At 30.4% G+C, this 19,307-nt stretch overlaps 3 protein-coding genes across 3 annotated transcripts; 2 read left to right on the top strand and 1 right to left on the bottom strand.

The window, feature by feature from the left end:
* The first annotated feature begins 8,691 nt into the window (after positions 1-8,691).
* On the top strand, positions 8,692-9,560 carry LOC140986476 (heavy metal-associated isoprenylated plant protein 23-like). The gene is made up of 2 exons (XM_073454738.1): positions 8,692-9,163; positions 9,242-9,560. Exons 1-2 carry the CDS (start codon positions 9,001-9,003, stop codon positions 9,532-9,534), a joined length of 456 nt encoding a protein of 151 aa, XP_073310839.1. The 5' UTR covers positions 8,692-9,000; the 3' UTR covers positions 9,535-9,560.
* Positions 9,561-10,995: 1,435 nt separating this feature from the next.
* Positions 10,996-13,073, top strand: LOC140985968 (agamous-like MADS-box protein AGL66). Its single transcript, XM_073453900.1, has 9 exons — positions 10,996-11,402; positions 11,508-11,561; positions 11,664-11,682; positions 11,775-11,830; positions 12,007-12,034; positions 12,139-12,200; positions 12,413-12,512; positions 12,590-12,643; positions 13,002-13,073. Exons 1-9 carry the CDS (start codon positions 11,218-11,220, stop codon positions 13,071-13,073), a joined length of 630 nt encoding a protein of 209 aa, XP_073310001.1. The 5' UTR covers positions 10,996-11,217.
* Positions 13,074-14,462: 1,389 nt separating this feature from the next.
* LOC140986540 (protein INCREASED RESISTANCE TO MYZUS PERSICAE 1-like) lies at positions 14,463-15,443 on the bottom strand. The gene is made up of 2 exons (XM_073454829.1): positions 15,093-15,443; positions 14,463-14,771 (listed from the first exon to the last, which is right to left on the bottom strand). Exons 1-2 carry the CDS (start codon positions 15,368-15,370, stop codon positions 14,606-14,608), a joined length of 444 nt encoding a protein of 147 aa, XP_073310930.1. The 5' UTR covers positions 15,371-15,443; the 3' UTR covers positions 14,463-14,605.
* Positions 15,444-19,307: the final 3,864 nt, after the last annotated feature.

Below are 19,307 nucleotides of genomic sequence, written 5' to 3'. Positions count from 1 at the left end.
CAGAGAATTTTGGTCCGGTAACACAAAACCCGCAAATCGAGTAGTTGATTACCCACATCTTATCGAATCGGATAATATTTTTTTTTATTGGTAGCGTCATTGTGTGTATATAAACGTATATGTGTATTGGAGAGTTGTTGAAAATGTGCGCAATCAATAAGTTTGGAGACGATCATTTCCGTTTGTGGAGACAAGAATATATCCCGTGTTTGCCTGTGGTGTGTCACATCGTTCTTTGTGACTCGTAAGTTGGAGTAGAATGGAGAATGTTAGGGTAAATTGCACTTATCGTCCCTATGGAATATATATANAGACGTGATTTTGAAAGATCGTTACTTTCATATAGAGAGATATATGGTTTTTTTTTTAAAAAAAAAAATTCTTTACAATGATGTTACATGGTATTTGTCGAAATAGTTATTAGATTTTGATGGTTTAAGATATGAATTAGAGTGGATCTCGTGTGAGACCGTCTCACGGATCTTAATCTGTGAGGCGGGTCAACCCTATACATATTCACAATAAAAAGTAATACTCTTAGCATAAAAAGTAATACTTTTTCATGGATGACCCAAATAAGATATCCGTCTCACAAATACGACCCGTGAGACCGTCTCACACAAGTTTTTGCCTATGAATTATGGGATGGGAAGTTTTAATACAGTTTTGCCGTTTCTTTCTTTGTTTGAGGAGAATATATTCGTTTTTTGGCGCACAAAATGTAACGTCTTCTTCTTCACAATGTTCCTAGTGGTGACAGATTGGCAGCTGTAGATACAAGACTACACGTGAAAAGAAATAAAATGGCCTTTTCAATCTTTTTGTAGCGAATTGTTTGACGGAATTTTAATTAAAAAAAAAAAAGATGATACATACACAAACCATATAAACATGTATCATATATATATATATATATGATATTAGACATATAACCTCTCCATTTCAATTTTAACCTAATTAGATAGCTAATGTTGTTTCATAAATATATTAATATCATATTGTTACCATCCTCATGACATATTCAGTAAAATCTCTCTAATATATTTTCATTTTTCACGAGTAGGTATCTTCTGTGATAAGTGTCGATCAACACTACTCATATTTATAATAAAAAATAATATTTTTTAATGGATGATCAAAATAAAATATCAGTCACACAAAATTAACTCGTGAGACCGTCTCGTAAGAATTTTTGCATTATTACGGACTTGGCCTTGTAAGGTATTAGGGTGTTGAATTATTGTTTTATCAATCATACATGTAAATTAGAGGCAACCCTTTTGCATATTTTTAGCATTGTTCATAAATCGCTTCTATTCCGGGATGGATCTCATGTGTCTCCGCGTGGAAATTTATGTATATATGTGTATATATATATATGTGTGTGTGTGTGTGTGTCTATTCTTAAATAGTTAATGTAATTGAGGAGCTAACATGGGATTTAATCTGATAAGTGTTTTAAAAAGTATTGTAGATATGTTGATAAGAGAGGGACTATTATAGGTATTGGTCTGAATGGAACATATTCTTATTTTTATCACCACATCTTCCCTCCACTAAACGACTCCATTTAACTATAGATTCTCAGCACATACTAATTTATTTATTTATTAAAAATTTGTGTAATGAAATACTATTTTTTTTATAAATAAATTAGAGTATTAAAACGTTGAAAGACAATTGAATAGTATTCAATGAATTTAAAGAAATTAAGACTAAGTCGGATTCATTTTATAGGACAAAAAAGGCACATGTAACTTGTGGCAATTTAAAAATCCCAAAATGCGCATGTCTTTTAACAAGTTGAGGGATGGGCTACTCACGTATCAAATGTGTATTTGACAAGAATAGAATATATTTTCTATGATTTGATAAATATTTAAAAGATTTTTTTAAACAATTATATACTGTTGTGGACAAGTTGATTTGGATCCACAAAGAAAGTGAGTAGAAATTCTTACTGAATTAGTGAGGACAAACACAGTTCCCATTGTGTTTAAACCATGAAAGGAAATTGACTTTGGGCTTGTATAATCAAGTTTCGTATATTTAATAATAATAATTAATGAAATTTCCTTGGTCATTATGGTTTAAATCACATATTCGATATTTGGACATTGACACATATATCCCACAATGATCCACAACTATTAATGAAGTTGTCTAGATGATTACTACAATATGACTATACAAACATTATAAAATTATTATTTTGTTCGATATATCTAGAATGTGGTTCGAGCACAGAACTTATACGTCTTGTTCATGTAATAAGACGGTTAATTNTGAGCCGGGTAAGGGGCTCCAACGGATCAAATCAATAATTTATAGTGTTTGGGAATTTGAGTGAAGATAATGGCTGCAATAGCACCTGCACACAAGAAAAGGAACTCGTGAATGGGCGCCGGAGGAGTGTCCGGTGTAGCCACTCCGATGCTAAAGTTAGCAGGTTTTCAGATGAACACAAGCAATATTTGAGAGAAAATATGTATGCTTGAGAGTAAAGATTTCAGAATTTGTAAATGAGAAATATACATGGTATTTATAGTAGTAAATCTCATCATTACCTTGCCTAGTTTTCAGTGCCACCTATTAAGTATGGCAAGTCGGCTGCCCATACTTTCTGATGACTTCTGGAACACTCCGAATCCATGTTGCTCTGACAGATTAGATGGCTTGTATCAATCACACTCGAGTGTGGTATAAGTCTCGAGGTGACCCGGGTAGTAGGGTGCCCGGGGTACTTGTTTGAGAGCTCGGGCTATGATGATGATTGCCCGGGAAGAAACGTAGTGCCCGGGTATGATGATTGGCCAATTACGTCCATCATTTGAAATCCATAATGATTGAAAAATCTTTGTGAAAAATCTTTGTGATGCTTCAAAACCGAATAGGCCACTTACTCGAAAAAGAGTCATATACTCGATACAATTATGGACGTAATTGGCCACAACATCTAACATATGTCATTTCAAAAAGTCCAATCATGCAGAAGGAATATAAATTAAAGCAGGCCAGGCGAGCTCTGATAAGATAACACAAGGATGTGTAATAAAAATGATAATAATGTGAAATAACCATGTGAAAGTCGAGGAAGAATAAAATGTTGTGATATATTATATGATGTTTAGTGTGATTTTAAAATTATTTTGTATGTTTTAATATAATTACTACAATACCACCAACATATATTAATAATTACAAAAGCATAAAGACCAAGTTAATACAATATTCTTAAATTAAATATATATAAACGTTTTTTTATAAAATTAATAAATTTAGATAAATCAGATTGATATATTTGAAAAAGATTATTTTAGTCATTAAATAAAAATAAAATAGAATTTATGAACTACTTATTTAGATAACATTATGAATCGTAAAATATTGAATATAAATAAATAAAATAATAAAAATTAAATAAAAATAATAATAAGTTAATATGAAATCTATTTTTTTATTAAATAATAAGAAATAAATACTGAAAAAATAATTATTATAAGAATGGTAATATTTCTATTCTAATAAATATATAAAATAAAAATGAGAAAATTAATTTAATAAAAATAATAATATTGGCAATAAAATAATATATAGTAATAAGGAATAGTAACAACAATTATTTAATATAGTATTTATTAATACTAATAAACAATAAGAGTAATAATTTTAATATTAAAACTACTAATATATTCCTATTTATTTTTTATAATTATCATCATAATTTAATATTTTGCAATATTTTATTTATTTATTACTATTATTATAATTTATATAAAATTTTTTAATTCTTATTGTTAGTTATTACTATTTTCTTAATGTTTTTACATTTTTTTTAGTATTATTAATTATTATTCTTATTCATATTCCTATTATTATTTATGTTTTTGTAATGATAATAATAACTTTATTTCTTATTATTTACTATGTATTTTTTTATACAGTTATCATGCTTATCATAAATATTATTTAATTATGTGAAATTTTCAACAAATTTTCTTAAAAAATAACATATTGTTTAAAACAAAAATATATATACATATATATATTATTATTATATATGAGGGCATGATAAGAACAGACCATCATCGTCATGGAGATGATCAGTAAATTATCACAGGCCCCAGTGTGATGAAGCATCACAATAAATACATGTACAGTTGCGGGCCCTATGAGGGCCAACCGGATAATTAAACTTTGTACTAAATAAATGATGATGAGATAACTAAATAGTCAGTCCTTACAAACCAAACACACCCTACAATCCATTGCTTATTTGATCTCAAATTTCTGATTCCCTTACAGTACTGATGAATGGAACTTGGAAAAGTTTAAGGTTAAAACGGCAGACATTAATAACAGATGAAACCTTCCGCAGATATCACCGCTGAAATCATTCGCATGCATGGCCCCCAACAAGAATATTAATCTGCTAGCTAGCTTGAACAGCAAAAAGGCAACAAACCCTGACTATAAATTCATTCAAATCTCCCCGCCACAGCCAAACCATAACACATTTTAACTTTAATCACTCTAGCTTGTAAAATCATTTCTAGAATCATGTCTTCCATCGGAGCGAGCTACGGGCAAGTTCACCTGCAGAAGAAGCGGCAGAAGGACAAGTTGAAGAAAATGGATGAGGAAAGACCAGAAAGAATAGGAGAACCATGCAACAATGTGAATGGTGAAAGGGTGGCTGTTGATGACGTTAATAAGAGTGGCAAAAACAAGAAAATTTACCCTGCTGAAGCTCCATGCATGCCGTCGACCACTGATAATGTCAATCAAAACTTATAGAGCTCCATATTTCTATGCTTCGAAAGATCCAATTAAACAATAATGGGGTGGCATGCAAATTTATATCTTAATATATATATAGATATGAAGGTGGAAATAATAAGTACGTACTTTGTTAATTTTCAATAAAATTGTTGGGTTGCTTACTTTGCTTGTATTTAAGTTTTGTGTTGCAATGTCTATTTAGTTACGATGATTGAGTTGTGAGTGTTTCAACTATTTGTTTTTACACAAATAATATTTTTAATTTTACACACACATATTACATATAAAGATTGATATAAAGGGTGAGTCAAGAGCTAAGGGAAAAATTATAGTTCAAAAAAATCAGTTAATGAAATTTATAAATATTGTATAAAATAATGTAAATTTGTAAAAAAGAAAAAAGAAAAAAAGAAAAAAGGAAAGAACATTGTCATAACCATTCACAAAATTAATTCCCACCACGAACTTTTCATTTCTGATCAAATTATAGAATTGCGATAGCCATACTCTGGTATCTGGAGATTAAATTATTTCTTTTTTAAAAAAAAAAAAAAAAAAAAAAAAAAGAAAGAAAAGAAGTGAGGCTTTGGTTATATATATATAAATTAAAATTCTAAAAAAAAAGATATATCATTAGTGTCGAAATATGTGTACTACAATAAATGATTGAAAACATTTAATTTTATGCAATTTTTATTGATATTTTTTTTATAAAAACTTCTCTATTTTCTTTTAAAAAATTCAAATATGAATTTGAAAACATTTGAAAATATAAACTTCAATTATTACTTGCATTGATTATATCAATCTCTTTATTAGTTTAAATTTGAATTTAATTCATTTTTACATCAATTCAAATATAATTTATGAATTATATGCTTTTTATTTTCTTTATTCAAATTGAAACTGAAATCCATTGAAAACATAAACTATTTTAAATTTTTGCGTTGATTATATCAATTCACTCAATTTAGGATATGATTTTGTTTTATAAACACACACAAAGTAATCTGAGAATGTGTTTCACTCTTTCCATGACCGGACACTTGATTATTCCATATACGTGTGAACCTTATAAAATAAAGAAAATATAAAACACAGTTTTTGTCATATTTAAAAAGCTCCCCTCAAAAATAATATGCTATAAAAGAAAATTTTTATCAATATTCATGTATTCACCTACCGTATTAAATACCCAAAACAAATAGGAAATGAATACGTAATTACATGTGAATTTTTTTAAATTTATTTTTTAAAATTCAAATTCAAATTTGATGTTCCTTAAAAATATAAACTGCATTTAGGAAAATTCATTGTTATATCATTCTATTTAATTTCAATTATGGTTTTGAATTGTGTGTTACTTTTATATATTTAATTTTTATTAGTCTATATTATAATAAATAAAATATAAATTTTTTAATATAATATTAGTTTTTCAACTTTTTAAAAAAGTGAATTTTTAGTATATTAATTATCCCGTAAACTGTTATTATTATTATTATGTATCTTAATAGAATTTTAATATATGTATGTAAATAGAAATTTAATATAAATATTTTTAACATGTCCAAAAAATAATTAAATTGTTAATCAAAATTTATTCATTTGATAAATGACAAAAATTTTGAATTTTTTTAAAAAAATTATTTATTTTTTAAAATTTTGATAAACATTTTTTAAAAAAATATTTTGTTCTATTCTTTTTATTAATAACAATTTCATTTAAACAAAATGAATAAGTCAATTTAATGACAGAATATTGTCATCATTTGGGTGTTATCTCAAATGACATAAATATTTTAATATAACAACTTTTTATAACAATATTTAAAATTTACATATATTTATTATATTATATCAATAATTTTAAATAATTATTCAAATATTAATACATATTAATTTTAATCATTAATTACGTAAAATAGTTTGAATTAAAACGAAGATAATGAAATTGGACCTTCACTCTTTAACTAATGTTTATAATCACTATTGCAGCCCATTTTAAAAAATATACAGCCTGGGTTTTGGAATATATGCTCGGCCCATTTCTTATATAGGGATTCAAATTCTACCCAATTTGGTTAGAAGGCTCTCGCAAGCGTGGTGAATTGGTGAATAAAAATTATTAGAAAAATCTAGGGTTTTGTGGTGTAACAGAAGGGATTAGACTGATAGGTTTTGTTAGAATATCTTACTATTAAGTTGAGATTTGTACATATGAATTTGAATAATCTTTCTAATTGAATTAACTTTTGGAGTCGAGTTAAACTCAAATTAATACTCTTAACATGTTTTTATACTAGAATTATAGACGGTGATGAAAATATGTATCTTTCATATTTTTTATTTTTTATATTGTTAAATTTCTGTCTTAGTCCCCAGTTTTTGTTTACTTTTGTTCATTTTCCCTATATGGCGTTAACGCGCGACTAAATTATATTCATGTCCATTTATCTAACTAAAAAAAGTAAATCAAATATTATTAATCTGACCTCCATAATCCAATACTTATGAACACTAAGTACGTCTTCTCTTGCTCTTAATTAACTTGTCAAGTATTTTTGGATTTTTGTTCAATACGTTTTTAAAACTTGGTTTTGGTATACTAAATTGGTTATTTTGATCCAACTGTTTACGTGACATTGGACAAAATCACCGGTTTCTGATGTAATGTACGTCAATATTTTCTGGTGTCAAATTCGAAAAGTGGCAAAAATAATAATAAAAAGAAAGTTATTTTCCGGATTGTTAATCTGATTTAGACACCATAAAAGAATAATGTAAATTTACTCTCAGAGTAATAGTAATGATCAGTGGGATAGTGGGAGGTGGGTTTTGGCCTATACATCCACAGTGAGTGAAGTAGAAAAAAGTGAAATAAAGTCATTACAAGTTCAAGTAAAAAGAATGCATGATAGCCTTTTTGAGTTTTGGCACTGTGCACCTCTCCATCTCCAAAAGCCATTTCTTTAGTATGTGGATAAAAGAGAGTCAGTCCTACTTTTGGACACTTTATTTCAATAATTCTTGCTTCATATAATTGTACAACACTAGAGGTTGGCAAATGAATTAATGCTAGTGAATGATTCAATGCTGAGTAGGCCGTACAGATATTTTGACCCAATTCAAGAATATACAGAAAAATATGATATAAATTAAATCTGTCATTTACGTTCTGAATACCAAACATTCTATTCTTACGAATTACGATATCAAAATTTCGAAAATCATAAACCCAAAAATTAACCGATAAATAAAAACAAAACGATAGATATGATGATACCTATCATATCTTAATAAAGTTAGACTTTTCTTTCGTGTGTTTGAGTTGATGAATAGTTGAGTGTTTGTCTAATGATTAGGAGTTCGATTCTCTCTAACAACTCTTTCTCGGACGAGCTCGTTACACAGGACATAGTTTGCGGATTATTGTGTTAATTTGAGAGTTTACCCAATGTACATCGAAGGTTAGCGGCTTTGATTCCACGTCAAAAAAAAATTCCATACTTCTTAGACATTTAAAAATAGTCCCTCATCAGAAAAATGCTGATATAATAATATTAATTGTGTTTAAACTTAATTGTATTCTGACCTGCTTGTATGTTTACTACCAAAATTCGTATTCAAGATGTATCAGGCTCATCAGGCTCGTCTATTACATAAAATAAATGGATTGGATTGAATATTCACATGCCAAAATGTGGGTCGGCCCGATCTAATGTCAAGTCACAGATAGACCTACTGGCTACCTTGTTGGCTCGTTCGATAGTTCTAACAACAATCTTGATGAGCATGTAGATTTGACAGAACAATAATTAGATAATTGTAAATAATTTTTTAAAATAAACGATGGTCACTCCACTCGTGAGTCCTTGCGATAGTGTCTATATAAGGAGGTGGTGAAGTAACAATACCTCTCGCATCTAATCTAAACAAACACCAAGTCCAGAAGTAGAAAAGCAGCTTTGATGTTTCTTCAATTATTTTTTTCCATGTGCCTAGTTACCATTTTCCCTTGAATTTGATTGTTCGAACCCGTTAACTCGAGGGAAATTTACTTGCAAATCCTCACTTGAAGAATCATTTTAAAATTCATATTGTTTACATTGTCCCTCCAATTTCCAAATTTTTAGTTAATCTTCAAGCTTGAAGATAATCTCTTTTGGCTTCAAACTTTTTAAGCAACTAGTTTTTGTTTGTTGAGACCAGATTATAATGGGTGTTGCAGGAACTTTGGAGTACATATCTGATATAATCATGAGCAGTGGACAAAAACACAAGAAGAAGAGAAAACAGTTGCAGACAATAAATCTCAAGGTCAGAATGGACTGTGATGGCTGCGAGCTTAAAGTCAAGAATGCAATGTCTTCTTTAACTGGTAATTAATTCTTACAAGGCAGTAGTTTCATATTGTATTCTGGTTTTAATTATATGAGCAATTGAACTCGTGCACCAGGAGTAAAAACTGTGGAGATAGACAGGAAACAACAAAAAGTAACAGTGACAGGATACATAGAGCAAAGCAAAGTGTTGAAGAAAGCAAAATCAACGGGGAAGAAGGCAGAGGTATGGCCGTATGTGCCTTACAATCTGGTGGCTCAGCCCTACGCTGCTCAGGCTTATGACAAGAAGGCACCACCTGGTTATGTCAGAAAAACAACAGAAGGCAATAACGTTGGCACTAGATTTGAGGACCCCTACGTTACAATGTTCAGTGATGACAACCCAAATGCATGCCATATTATGTAATAGTAATAATTATTGTAATAATNCTGTATTTTTCGATCCTCGTGATGGCATTTGGCCTAAGTTATAATTTAATGATCTAATAATATTTGTATCATGCATTTTATTCATGTATACCATTTATGCGGCATCATCTTGAAAACTCATTTTTCTTTTTTTATATACAATGAAGGTTCCACATAGTATGAGATGTAGCACAGAGAAGTCAGCGAAAATAATAGATTTTTGTTGGAAACGGACAAAGACTTTCATGGGAGGTAAAGTTGGCAGATTGCATAACTGTTTATGAAGTATATAAAGGGGAAATTGGTGAAAAATCTCCAATCAAAACATTTATTTGGGTTCACTCCTTACCCACAAAATTGTGGTACTATGTTATACAAATTGTGGTACACTTCATGTGGAAATATGGTACACTTCATGTGAAAATGTGGTACTAAAAAAGTACCCAAGGACTGAACACAAAAAAAAACGACGGCGGGGGAGTGAAGTCCAATTTCCCTTTATATAAACGTAGGATAAAATATGAACTCGTGACTACTATAAATGATTATATTATATATATATATATATTGGATATCTTTAATGTTCGAAACAAGCCACTTTAGCAGCTAGGCCCATGGTCATTTTTTGAATCCTGGAGGCGCCCAAAAAGCCCAAGGGAAAAAGAAAAGGGCACATGCAAAGTAAAGTTAGTCACTTCTCACTTTTAAGAAGAATATATTGACAAAGGAAAGAAGAGGAAGATGAAAGAAGCACAAGAAATTTAAGTGGATGCCCACTAATTTGGGTCACTGTCACACAATGGAGACTTGAAGCTAAAATAGTAAAATGTTAGAAGGGACTCCGATCGAAGATAGCATTTTTACTTTATTTTCTACATATAAAAATAATGCATTATACCCTTTCAAAAAAAAAATAATAAGAATAATAATGCATTATTGTTGATAAAAAAAAAACTATATTATTCCAAGGGATGTTTGTCCCTAGCTTCGGCACTGTTGAGGCTGGAGCAAAGACTAGCTATCCCCATATTTATAAATTTTCTAGAAAAATATTAATTACAAAAATATTTTGATCACTCGGTATCTATAACTTCTTTAAAAAATTAATTTCTTTCAGGATAAGAATTTTTTTTAACGAGAAATATTAATCCTCATCGAACATTCGGAATAAAAAGATCTTGTTTACTCGTTGAAAAAAATGGGATGTCCATAAGTTGATATTCGAGTTTCGTTTGACCAATTGTCTACAGTTCGATTTCGTATACTAACACTTTCTCATATGAACTTGTCACATTTTAGCTAATTCATGCTACATCTGCGTAAAAAGAAAAAACCATCTATACATATGATATTAATATATCTACGCACACGTGCATGGTCAAAATTTATGGAGATTACTTGTTAAGATTAGAGTAAATTTCGTTAAATTATAATATTTAAATACCTATCCCTCCACTTTTCATGCTGGTAGCAAAATTTGTCCAACCATCTCCTCTCATTCCTCCCAACGTTTTAGTTTCTTTAACAACTAATTTAATGACAAAATAAAAACTATCTTACAACAATTATAAATTTTCTTTCCATTTCCACACGCAAAACCTCTTAGTTTTCCCAAGATTAGATTCATACGATTTCTTAAACTAAAACTTCAAAATTCTAATTTCGAAATTAGAAAAAAAAAATGGGTAGGAGTAAGCTTCCGATTAAGAAAATAGAGAACACCACAAATAGGCAAGTCACATTCTCTAAACGTAGATATGGTCTCATAAAGAAAGCTTATGAAATTGCTGTGTTATGTGACATTGATTTAGCTCTCATCATGTTCTCGTCTTCCGGTCGTCTCAGCCATTTTTCCGGCAGGAAAAGGTCTTCGAAATTATGTTGATATATTAAGCTCCATGCCCCAATTGGATAAATATATATACATGAATTGTGCTATTTTTACAAATTTTTTCTTAACTACTATTGTAGGATTGAGGATGTGATTTATCGGTATTTAAATCTCTCCGATCCGGATCGAGGAGGGTAATTTTCTTGAACTCGGATATATTTCGTCATGAATTTTTTAGCCTGAGTTTACTCAATTTTATTATTTTGGTTTGATCATCTGTTCTTTCATAATTGCAGGACTATTCATAACAAAGAGGTATGTTAAACTTCACATAAATATGGTGATATATATATATATATATATATATATTTTAAATTTGGGATGAATTTTGAATTGATTTGTTGCAGTATATAATTAACACTTTGATGAAAATCAAAACTGAGAAGGATATGGCAATGCAAAGGTGTGTAATGTTTGGTATATTCATCGATTTTTTTTAAATATATTTAAATTTAGTATACATATATTATATATGCGTATATATTTATGAAATATTATAAAAAAATGAATTCACGAATTGAATTTTTTGGGTTCCTAATTTTCTTTCTTCTATCTTTAATTATCAAACATTGTGATCAGTCCTGCAACTCCGGGTTCAGATTCAGAGGTACTATTATAATTAATATTGTAGTTTAAACTTTTTTCTTGAAGTAAATTAACTTATTAGTTAATTGTTACTAAATCAGATTTTGTTTGTGGTTTCTTTCTCAGGAAATCCAAAAGGAGATCCATAATTTGAAAAATCAACTACAGACCGCTGAAGAACAACTTAGGTAATTAAGTGAACGAAACTCGAACTGAAAGTCGTCGAACGAAACATGCAATACTCCTGAGATTGATCTGTATATTATTTCAAGTGTTACATGACATGTATTTTGGGAGAAAAGATAGGAGTAGGAAAATTAGGATCATAATATTTGTTAATAAATATTTCCCATTTGATATTTATATAATTTTTTGTTCTTTCTATTTGGGGAAAAAAAAGTATATTTGAACCAGAATCGGATAAGTTTGCATCAATGGCTGAATTCCAATCATGCGAGGTGCGACTTGTGGAAGCTTTGCGCCGAGTGACGCAAAGAAAAGTAAGTCCAGAATTATTTCCTTCTATATTTTTAAGAATACCAAGTCCGACAATATTATAAAATCAATGTCATTTCAGAGATTTCTACTAAGCACGGTCGGGGAACAGTCAAGTTATCACGACACTATACAGGTAAAGTAATTCCAAGTAAATGGAAATAATTTGAAAACGATATATANGGTATCTTTCATTTAAATCACTTCCATAATTAATAGATATTTATGAAAAAATTGTAAATTTGGTCATTTAACTACGACGACAATATTCAGTGTCATGTTTATATTTTTATGTCACACATTACCAATTTTTGGCGCTATGTCAGGACTCCGATGGAAAATTATTTCAATTGAAAGTCAGGATTGTAATCTAATTTTCCAAATCAAATGCGATTATTTTGGGATTAAAATCTATTTATTTATTTTTTTAAATATTTGTGTTTACTTTTTTATTTTAATTTTTTGTTGGGTATTGATGCATCTGTGCCCTGCAGGGTGTAATGACACTTCAAGATGGAGAGAATAATCACTTACAGTTTGTTCAATTTATATATGTTGTAGGTTAGAAAATTCGAAAAGGGGATCGACTTATTATAGTTTTAGATTTAAAAAAAAAAAAAAAAAAGAAAAAAAAGTAAGTAAACTTTGAATTTTTTTTCTTCTACTTTTTGTTTAAGGAACACCAGCACACACCCTTGGGTGTGTTTGTTGACCTGACCTACGGTTTAATAATCTTTATAAATCGTCGATCAATTCTATTTGTTCATCGATTAAATAAATTGGTGAGTACATTTAATTTTGGCCCTAATGTTATCTTTTGCTGTTATTCTTGAAGTACAACACAAATTTACAAAATAAAATTAAACAAATATCATAAAATAATATACTTTAGGAAAAATTACTAAAATTTTGAAAAAGTCAAAATAACAAAATCGAAAAAAATAAACATATTAGGTCAAAATTGTATTTTTTTTCCATTTATTATAATGAGAATTGATGTTTACATTTAATTTTTTATTATTTTTATTTTTGTTATGAATAAATTTGATTTATATTTTACATATAAAAATAAATAGTAAATAACACAAAATGAATGCATGCCATAGCGAGGTTGACACCAATTTCCCTCCACTATACATATTTTATAAAGTCTACATCCTTATGGTGCTTTTGAAGTGATGGGTCTCATTAAGATCCCACCCCAATTTCCTCCATGATATTTGGTCGAGTTATAATTATAATTAAAAAAAAATTTTAAAATAAAAAAAAATATTGCGGTCCGTAATTGAAGAACCTGCTTGTGAGAAGATTCGAACTTTTTTTTTTCTTTTTTGTGGGCTTATTTAATACTCTTCCATTGTAATTACATATACATGTTCAAATTAATGGGAATTATGTTTGATTTTTTTCAAAGGCGAACATAAATTATCGGGAGTATTGTTTGGATTTCACCTTTAATAAATGATTTTAATTATTTATTGTTAGTAAAATTAATTGGACATCATGAAAAGTCGTTTTCAATGGAGTTAAGCCTTACGTTGGCATTTATATTTATTTATTTTAAATTATAATATAATAATATTATAGTTCTCCGAGAAGACCGCAAACGTCGCTACCATCAACTTTGGAAAAGTTCCAGTCACCGGAGCCGAGTGAGACACGATATTATTGTAGTAACAACAATTATTTTATATTTTTTTAAATAACAAAATAATATATAATTTCAATTTTTTTCTTCTTTAATAAGTTACTTGAAAGTATACTCGACGACTAAGTCTCTGAAACTATCAAAAATTAAAGTGTATATTTCGTCTCAGGGTTTGGGAACAAAAGTTTAAAAATAATATTACCAGTTTTGAATTTTATTTGGAAAATATAAAGATTTTAAATAAAAATAATGATTAGATTGTGAGAAGTTAAAAAAAGATTTTTGGAAAAAGAAAATAATCCAATAATAAGACAATATCAGCAGTTTATGTTTTAAATATAGTAATAAGAGCCAATTCACCAAAATATAAAAACATCAACACTTCATATGTTTAAAAAAAAAGAAAGAAAGATCTGACACGCATATACATACATGTTTCAGATTACATAGTCAAGCTGCCACCGCAGTCTCGACCTTGTCGGAGGCCTCGGCGGCGGTAGGCACCACTTCATGGTGGTGGCCTCCGCCGATATTCTTCGCAGCACGCCTCTCTTTTCTTTCGTCTTGTTTTATTCGTTGCTCTCTACACTCTACGCTACAAAATGCAACATCACCCCTACAAAATTCAAGATCCACTCCAGTTTAGGATTCAATTTCCCATATGCTTGTTTATGCAACCAATGAATTTGAAGAAAATAAATAAAGTAAATAACTCGCTGACAGGAGTTTCAACTTTCAAATGAACATCTCAGATATTCACCTAGGTGAATACTTAAATAAAATCATACGTGATTCTTTTTAAATTTTCTTAATTTTTCTCAACTCATTTAATATTTCAAATGATACAACTAAAACAAGACGATTATCATTTGTGTTTGCTGAAAATTGAATAAACCATGTTGATTGATTTTGCTACTTTATTAATAATTAAATTTACCTATACATGTAGACGTCAATATCAGGAGCCAGACTCTGGTGGCAGAGGCCGCACCTCTTCAAGAAGTGAGCCATCTGGATTTGGGGATCTCCAGAACACTTCGCGTCGATTCTGGGATAAAACACGGCCGTAGAGCGACGCTCATACTCAATCACCGGAGAACGAAATCCCGGCAGAGGAAATACCGCAGCCTCATCCACGCTGGCCGTATCGACGCCTATCATAGACATACTCGTGGTCCGCCGGAAAGAAGGGTGGCGACCATGCTCGCCCAACATCGTTCACACCTACGATTATGAATCGCACACACTGTGAGGGGTGTGTGTGTGTGTGTGTGTCTGTTTGGGAGGAGAGGTTATGGACTTGGGTATAAGGAGAGTGGGAGCGAATATGGGCCGTTGGATTCGATTTGTATATTACCTGCTGTTGATGTCAGGCATCACTTTCTAATTTAATCATTTTGTCTGCCTTTTTTCTTTTTAATATCATTGGTTCCTACTTTTGTTGAGTATATTACAATATTTTATAAATATTCAAAAAAAAATCATCGTATTTTTAAAATATCTAGTAAATTTAACAGTACGAAAAAAAAAGTTCGATTTTATTTTTTAAATAAATTACCTTCTAAAAAAAAGACTATCCAAATTTAAAATGAAGAGATGACGTGGTATTAGATTATTAGTGAATATTAATTATGATATAAAAATTTATTTTTATGTTATATCTTTTTTTTTGGCAAAAGCTTGGAAACACGCCAAAAGTGCTCGTGGAGAAATATATTTAAAAAATTTATAAATTGTAAGCAATAAATCTTTCAAATAAATTGGTGCGCAAACATTTCACCACTTATTTTAATATATCGAAACTACATATTTTAATCCACGGTAAAAAAAAAAAAAAAACATGTTTCATGTATTTTATTTTATTGTCTAAATTGAATAGGTTGCTTACACTTCGAATTGGGATGATTTACGTAATTTTAATTTCCTGTGTTCAGCATATGTTTCCCACATATTTTTTATATGCTTGCCCGTGTTTTTTTAATACTATCTTTCATAAANATCATCGGTGCTCACATAGGTGTGCATCATATATATATGTGTGTGTGTGAGCACAGATGAGGTGTCACTCACCTATTGGATGTGATGAAATATAGAAAAATTGTGTATCCAATGGACGAGCGACACCTCATCGGTGCTCACATAGATGTACATTGTAAATGTACCCGTCTAAATATGGATGATCATTAATTGAGATAGTGGCATTTCAAAAATTATTGACTGACCGTATCAATCAATTAAGTCGTTTACATCACATTCGACAGGAATTAATTTCTTGGAAATTTTCTTTTAAATTTCTCAAGAACAATACCACTTATCGTAAATATTATTCACTCAGAAACTACAAGAAATTTTTTTTGACAAAAAAGAGTGTTAGAGACATTTTTTCTTTCGTTAGATATTTAATGTACCCAACCCTAAATTTGCATAAAAACATGTTAATTGTGAGGGGTTTTTTTAAAAAATAATTTAATTTTTAAAATTTATTTCAAAAATAATTTTGAATTTTTTTGTAATTTTACGGCAATCCGTGCTTACGAATCACGGACCGTGCGGACGTGGAGCACGGACCATCCAAGCACGGACCATCCTCCACGTTGGAGCGTCCACGCTCTATGAGCACGGACGCTCCAACGTGGAGCCATCCGCGCTTACCAGCGTCCGTGCTTCGTAGGAGCGGACGCTTCACGTGTCTTGTTCCCCATCTTATCCCTCCTCCATTATCTCTTCCTTCCTCTTTCTTAACCCATCTATTTTTCCCTTCTCTGTTCTTCATAATTTTTCCTTCCATCTCATAAATTTTTCGACATCGGTGCTTACCATATATTGAATTTTAGAAGATCGACAACATATTTCATAATGACAGAGAATCGAGGTCCCGAAGATCCCAGTGCCCTCTATTTACAAGAGACACATATGTCATCAACAATTTCTTAATCCTTAACTGTTGATGATATTATCAAAGTGAAGAGGTTAGACAATTTGATTTGGAAGTTATACACTGATAATTATATACACAATCGCGTGCTTACATTTTTGAATCATATGGGTTTCTATGGAGTTTTAGAATGTGGCTCACAGGTTTTTTATAATCATTTGATTACTGCTCTTGTTGAATGTTGGCGACGCGAAACACACACGTTTCATTTTCCATGTGGTGAATCAACCGTCACGTTGCAAGATGTTTCATTAATTTGGGTCTAACAATTGATTGTGAAACAGTAACTAGAATAGATGTGTCACATAAAGTTGAGGAATGGCAACACATTTGTTTGGATTTGTTGAGATTTTTTCCATCATCAAAACATTTGAAAGGTGGTCATCTGTCTATGACTGCACTATACGATCATTGTATGTCTAACCTTGTTACTGATGTTACTTCAGAAGTAGATGTTGTTAAATTTATACGTTGTGTAGCGTTAATGACTATTGGAGGAATAATGTTCTCTGACTATCAAGGAGGGTCTGCTAGACTAATATTTTTGCAACTGCTACGGGATATTGATAACGTGAAGTCTTATAGTTGGAGTAGTTCAGTTTTAGCATTTTTATACCGTGAGTTGTGTAACGCTTCACGTATAGAGAAGAAAACAATGGCTGGACCTTTATATATCCTGCATGCATCGTTAATGTAATGTGATTATTTAACACAAGTTTTTTGGTAATTTTGTTGAACTATTTTTATTATTGTAAGCAGATATGGGCATGGAGCAGGATTAAATATGTTAACCCCGACCAAGGTGGGTTAACATTAGGTGTACCTCCTGTTGATCCAGATGCTATTATTCCAGTTTCTCCTTATGGTGCACGGTAATATTTAAAAATTATTGTGGTAATATCATATATATCTTGTATAAATTTTTGATATGTAATATTTTTTTGTTAAATTGTAGGTGAAAAATTGGATTTAGTTACACACATTCGCCAACACATTCTGTAAGAATTATAAAAGATTCCATAGATCGTATGAATAATAACGAGGTATTATTTAATTTTAATATTTAATAGTGATTAAATGATGATTATTTTGTTTTGAGTAGATGAATTTCTAATTTGAACATTTTAATTTTTTACAATTTAATTGGGTCGTTTATCAGAAGAATGACATATATGTGAAGACGATTATTGATTCATACGACAACAAAATATGGCGATATGTTTGTCCTCTTATATGCTTTGACATTGTGGAGATGCACCGTCCTAATCAGGTGATGCGAAAATTAGAAGACGACAATCAATTTCAGGGTCTGCCGTCGACAATGATGATATGCATAATATCACCAGAATAGGACATCGAAACACCGATTGTTGAGATTATCATAGAAATTCAATTGAGTTGTGGAATAATAGGATGAGATATGTTGTTAAAGGGGTGAGACAAGGGCGATCGATGCAAACTGACGAAGACTACTTCAAATGGTATAATCGAATAACTGTGCGCACCATATCACATGTTGTTTCTGTCGTTGGTTTTCAACCATATCCGTACAATAATTTTGTCGGACAATATAATGTTCAACACAATTTCAGTACGTCTTCTTCATTTTCACATCAGTCATTACTCGGGTGGGGAGGTGACATGGTTACGCAACCAACTGGGTTTGCAGGAACCTCAACTACACAACCTGGTTTTTTCAGTGATTCAGGGTTTGTTGACTTTCGTTCGTTTGGTCAGCCGGATTTTCAGATTCCGTATTGGTCGAACACACAAAGTTTTACCAATATGCTTAATGTTGATTCTCAGCATCTTGTGCATGACACTCGACCACAGAGGAATTTTATTTCATCTATCACTTTTCCAAGTTACTCAAATGAGAAAAATCCTGAACATGTAGGATTGCGTAGAGGGACGAGAAGACGCAATCCACCTGATTGTGGGACCGGGAGCCATTTGTATCATTATAATTATGGTATGGATAAGTTTTTTATGAGACGATTTCATATATATATATTTATTTGAGATGAATTGATTCAATTCATATTTAGAATGAAAATTAATATGTTTGACATAAAAATTTATTATTTCATAGGTCGGATCAAACTGTTTTACATCATATTTGTATTTCCATATGTAGAAAATGACCTATTTTTTTAATAAAGATGAAGAGACGGTCACCTCTTTATAGCTGCTAAAGGCCTAACCAATCAATTTTAA

The sequence above is a fragment of the Primulina huaijiensis genome, chromosome 10 (assembly GCF_012295235.1).
Source record: "Primulina huaijiensis isolate GDHJ02 chromosome 10, ASM1229523v2, whole genome shotgun sequence".
Lineage (NCBI taxonomy): Eukaryota > Viridiplantae > Streptophyta > Magnoliopsida > Lamiales > Gesneriaceae > Primulina > Primulina huaijiensis.
The sequence above is the reverse complement of the archived record's forward strand: the minus strand, read 5'-3'. Positions and strand labels throughout refer to the sequence as shown.

What these genes read in the sequence shown, in the direction of transcription:
- LOC140985968 (XM_073453900.1), top strand. Translation starts at nt 11,218, where the DNA reads ATGGGTAGGAGTAAGCTTCCGATTAAGAAAATAGAGAACACCACAAAT. An exon ending in ACCGCTGAAGAACAACTTAG is followed by an intron (nt 12,201 to 12,412) that starts GTAATTAAGTGA and finishes GGGAAAAAAAAG; the next exon opens with TATATTTGAACCAGAATCGG. An exon ending in GTTATCACGACACTATACAG is followed by an intron (nt 12,644 to 13,001) that starts GTAAAGTAATTC and finishes TGTGCCCTGCAG; the next exon opens with GGTGTAATGACACTTCAAGA.
- LOC140986540 (XM_073454829.1), bottom strand. Translation starts at nt 15,370, where the DNA reads ATGTTGGGCGAGCATGGTCGCCACCCTTCTTTCCGGCGGACCACGAGT. An exon ending in ATTGACGTCTACATGTATAG is followed by an intron (nt 14,772 to 15,092) that starts GTAAATTTAATT and finishes TGAATTTTGTAG; the next exon opens with GGGTGATGTTGCATTTTGTA.
- LOC140986476 (XM_073454738.1), top strand. Translation starts at nt 9,001, where the DNA reads ATGGGTGTTGCAGGAACTTTGGAGTACATATCTGATATAATCATGAGC. An exon ending in TGCAATGTCTTCTTTAACTG is followed by an intron (nt 9,164 to 9,241) that starts GTAATTAATTCT and finishes CTCGTGCACCAG; the next exon opens with GAGTAAAAACTGTGGAGATA.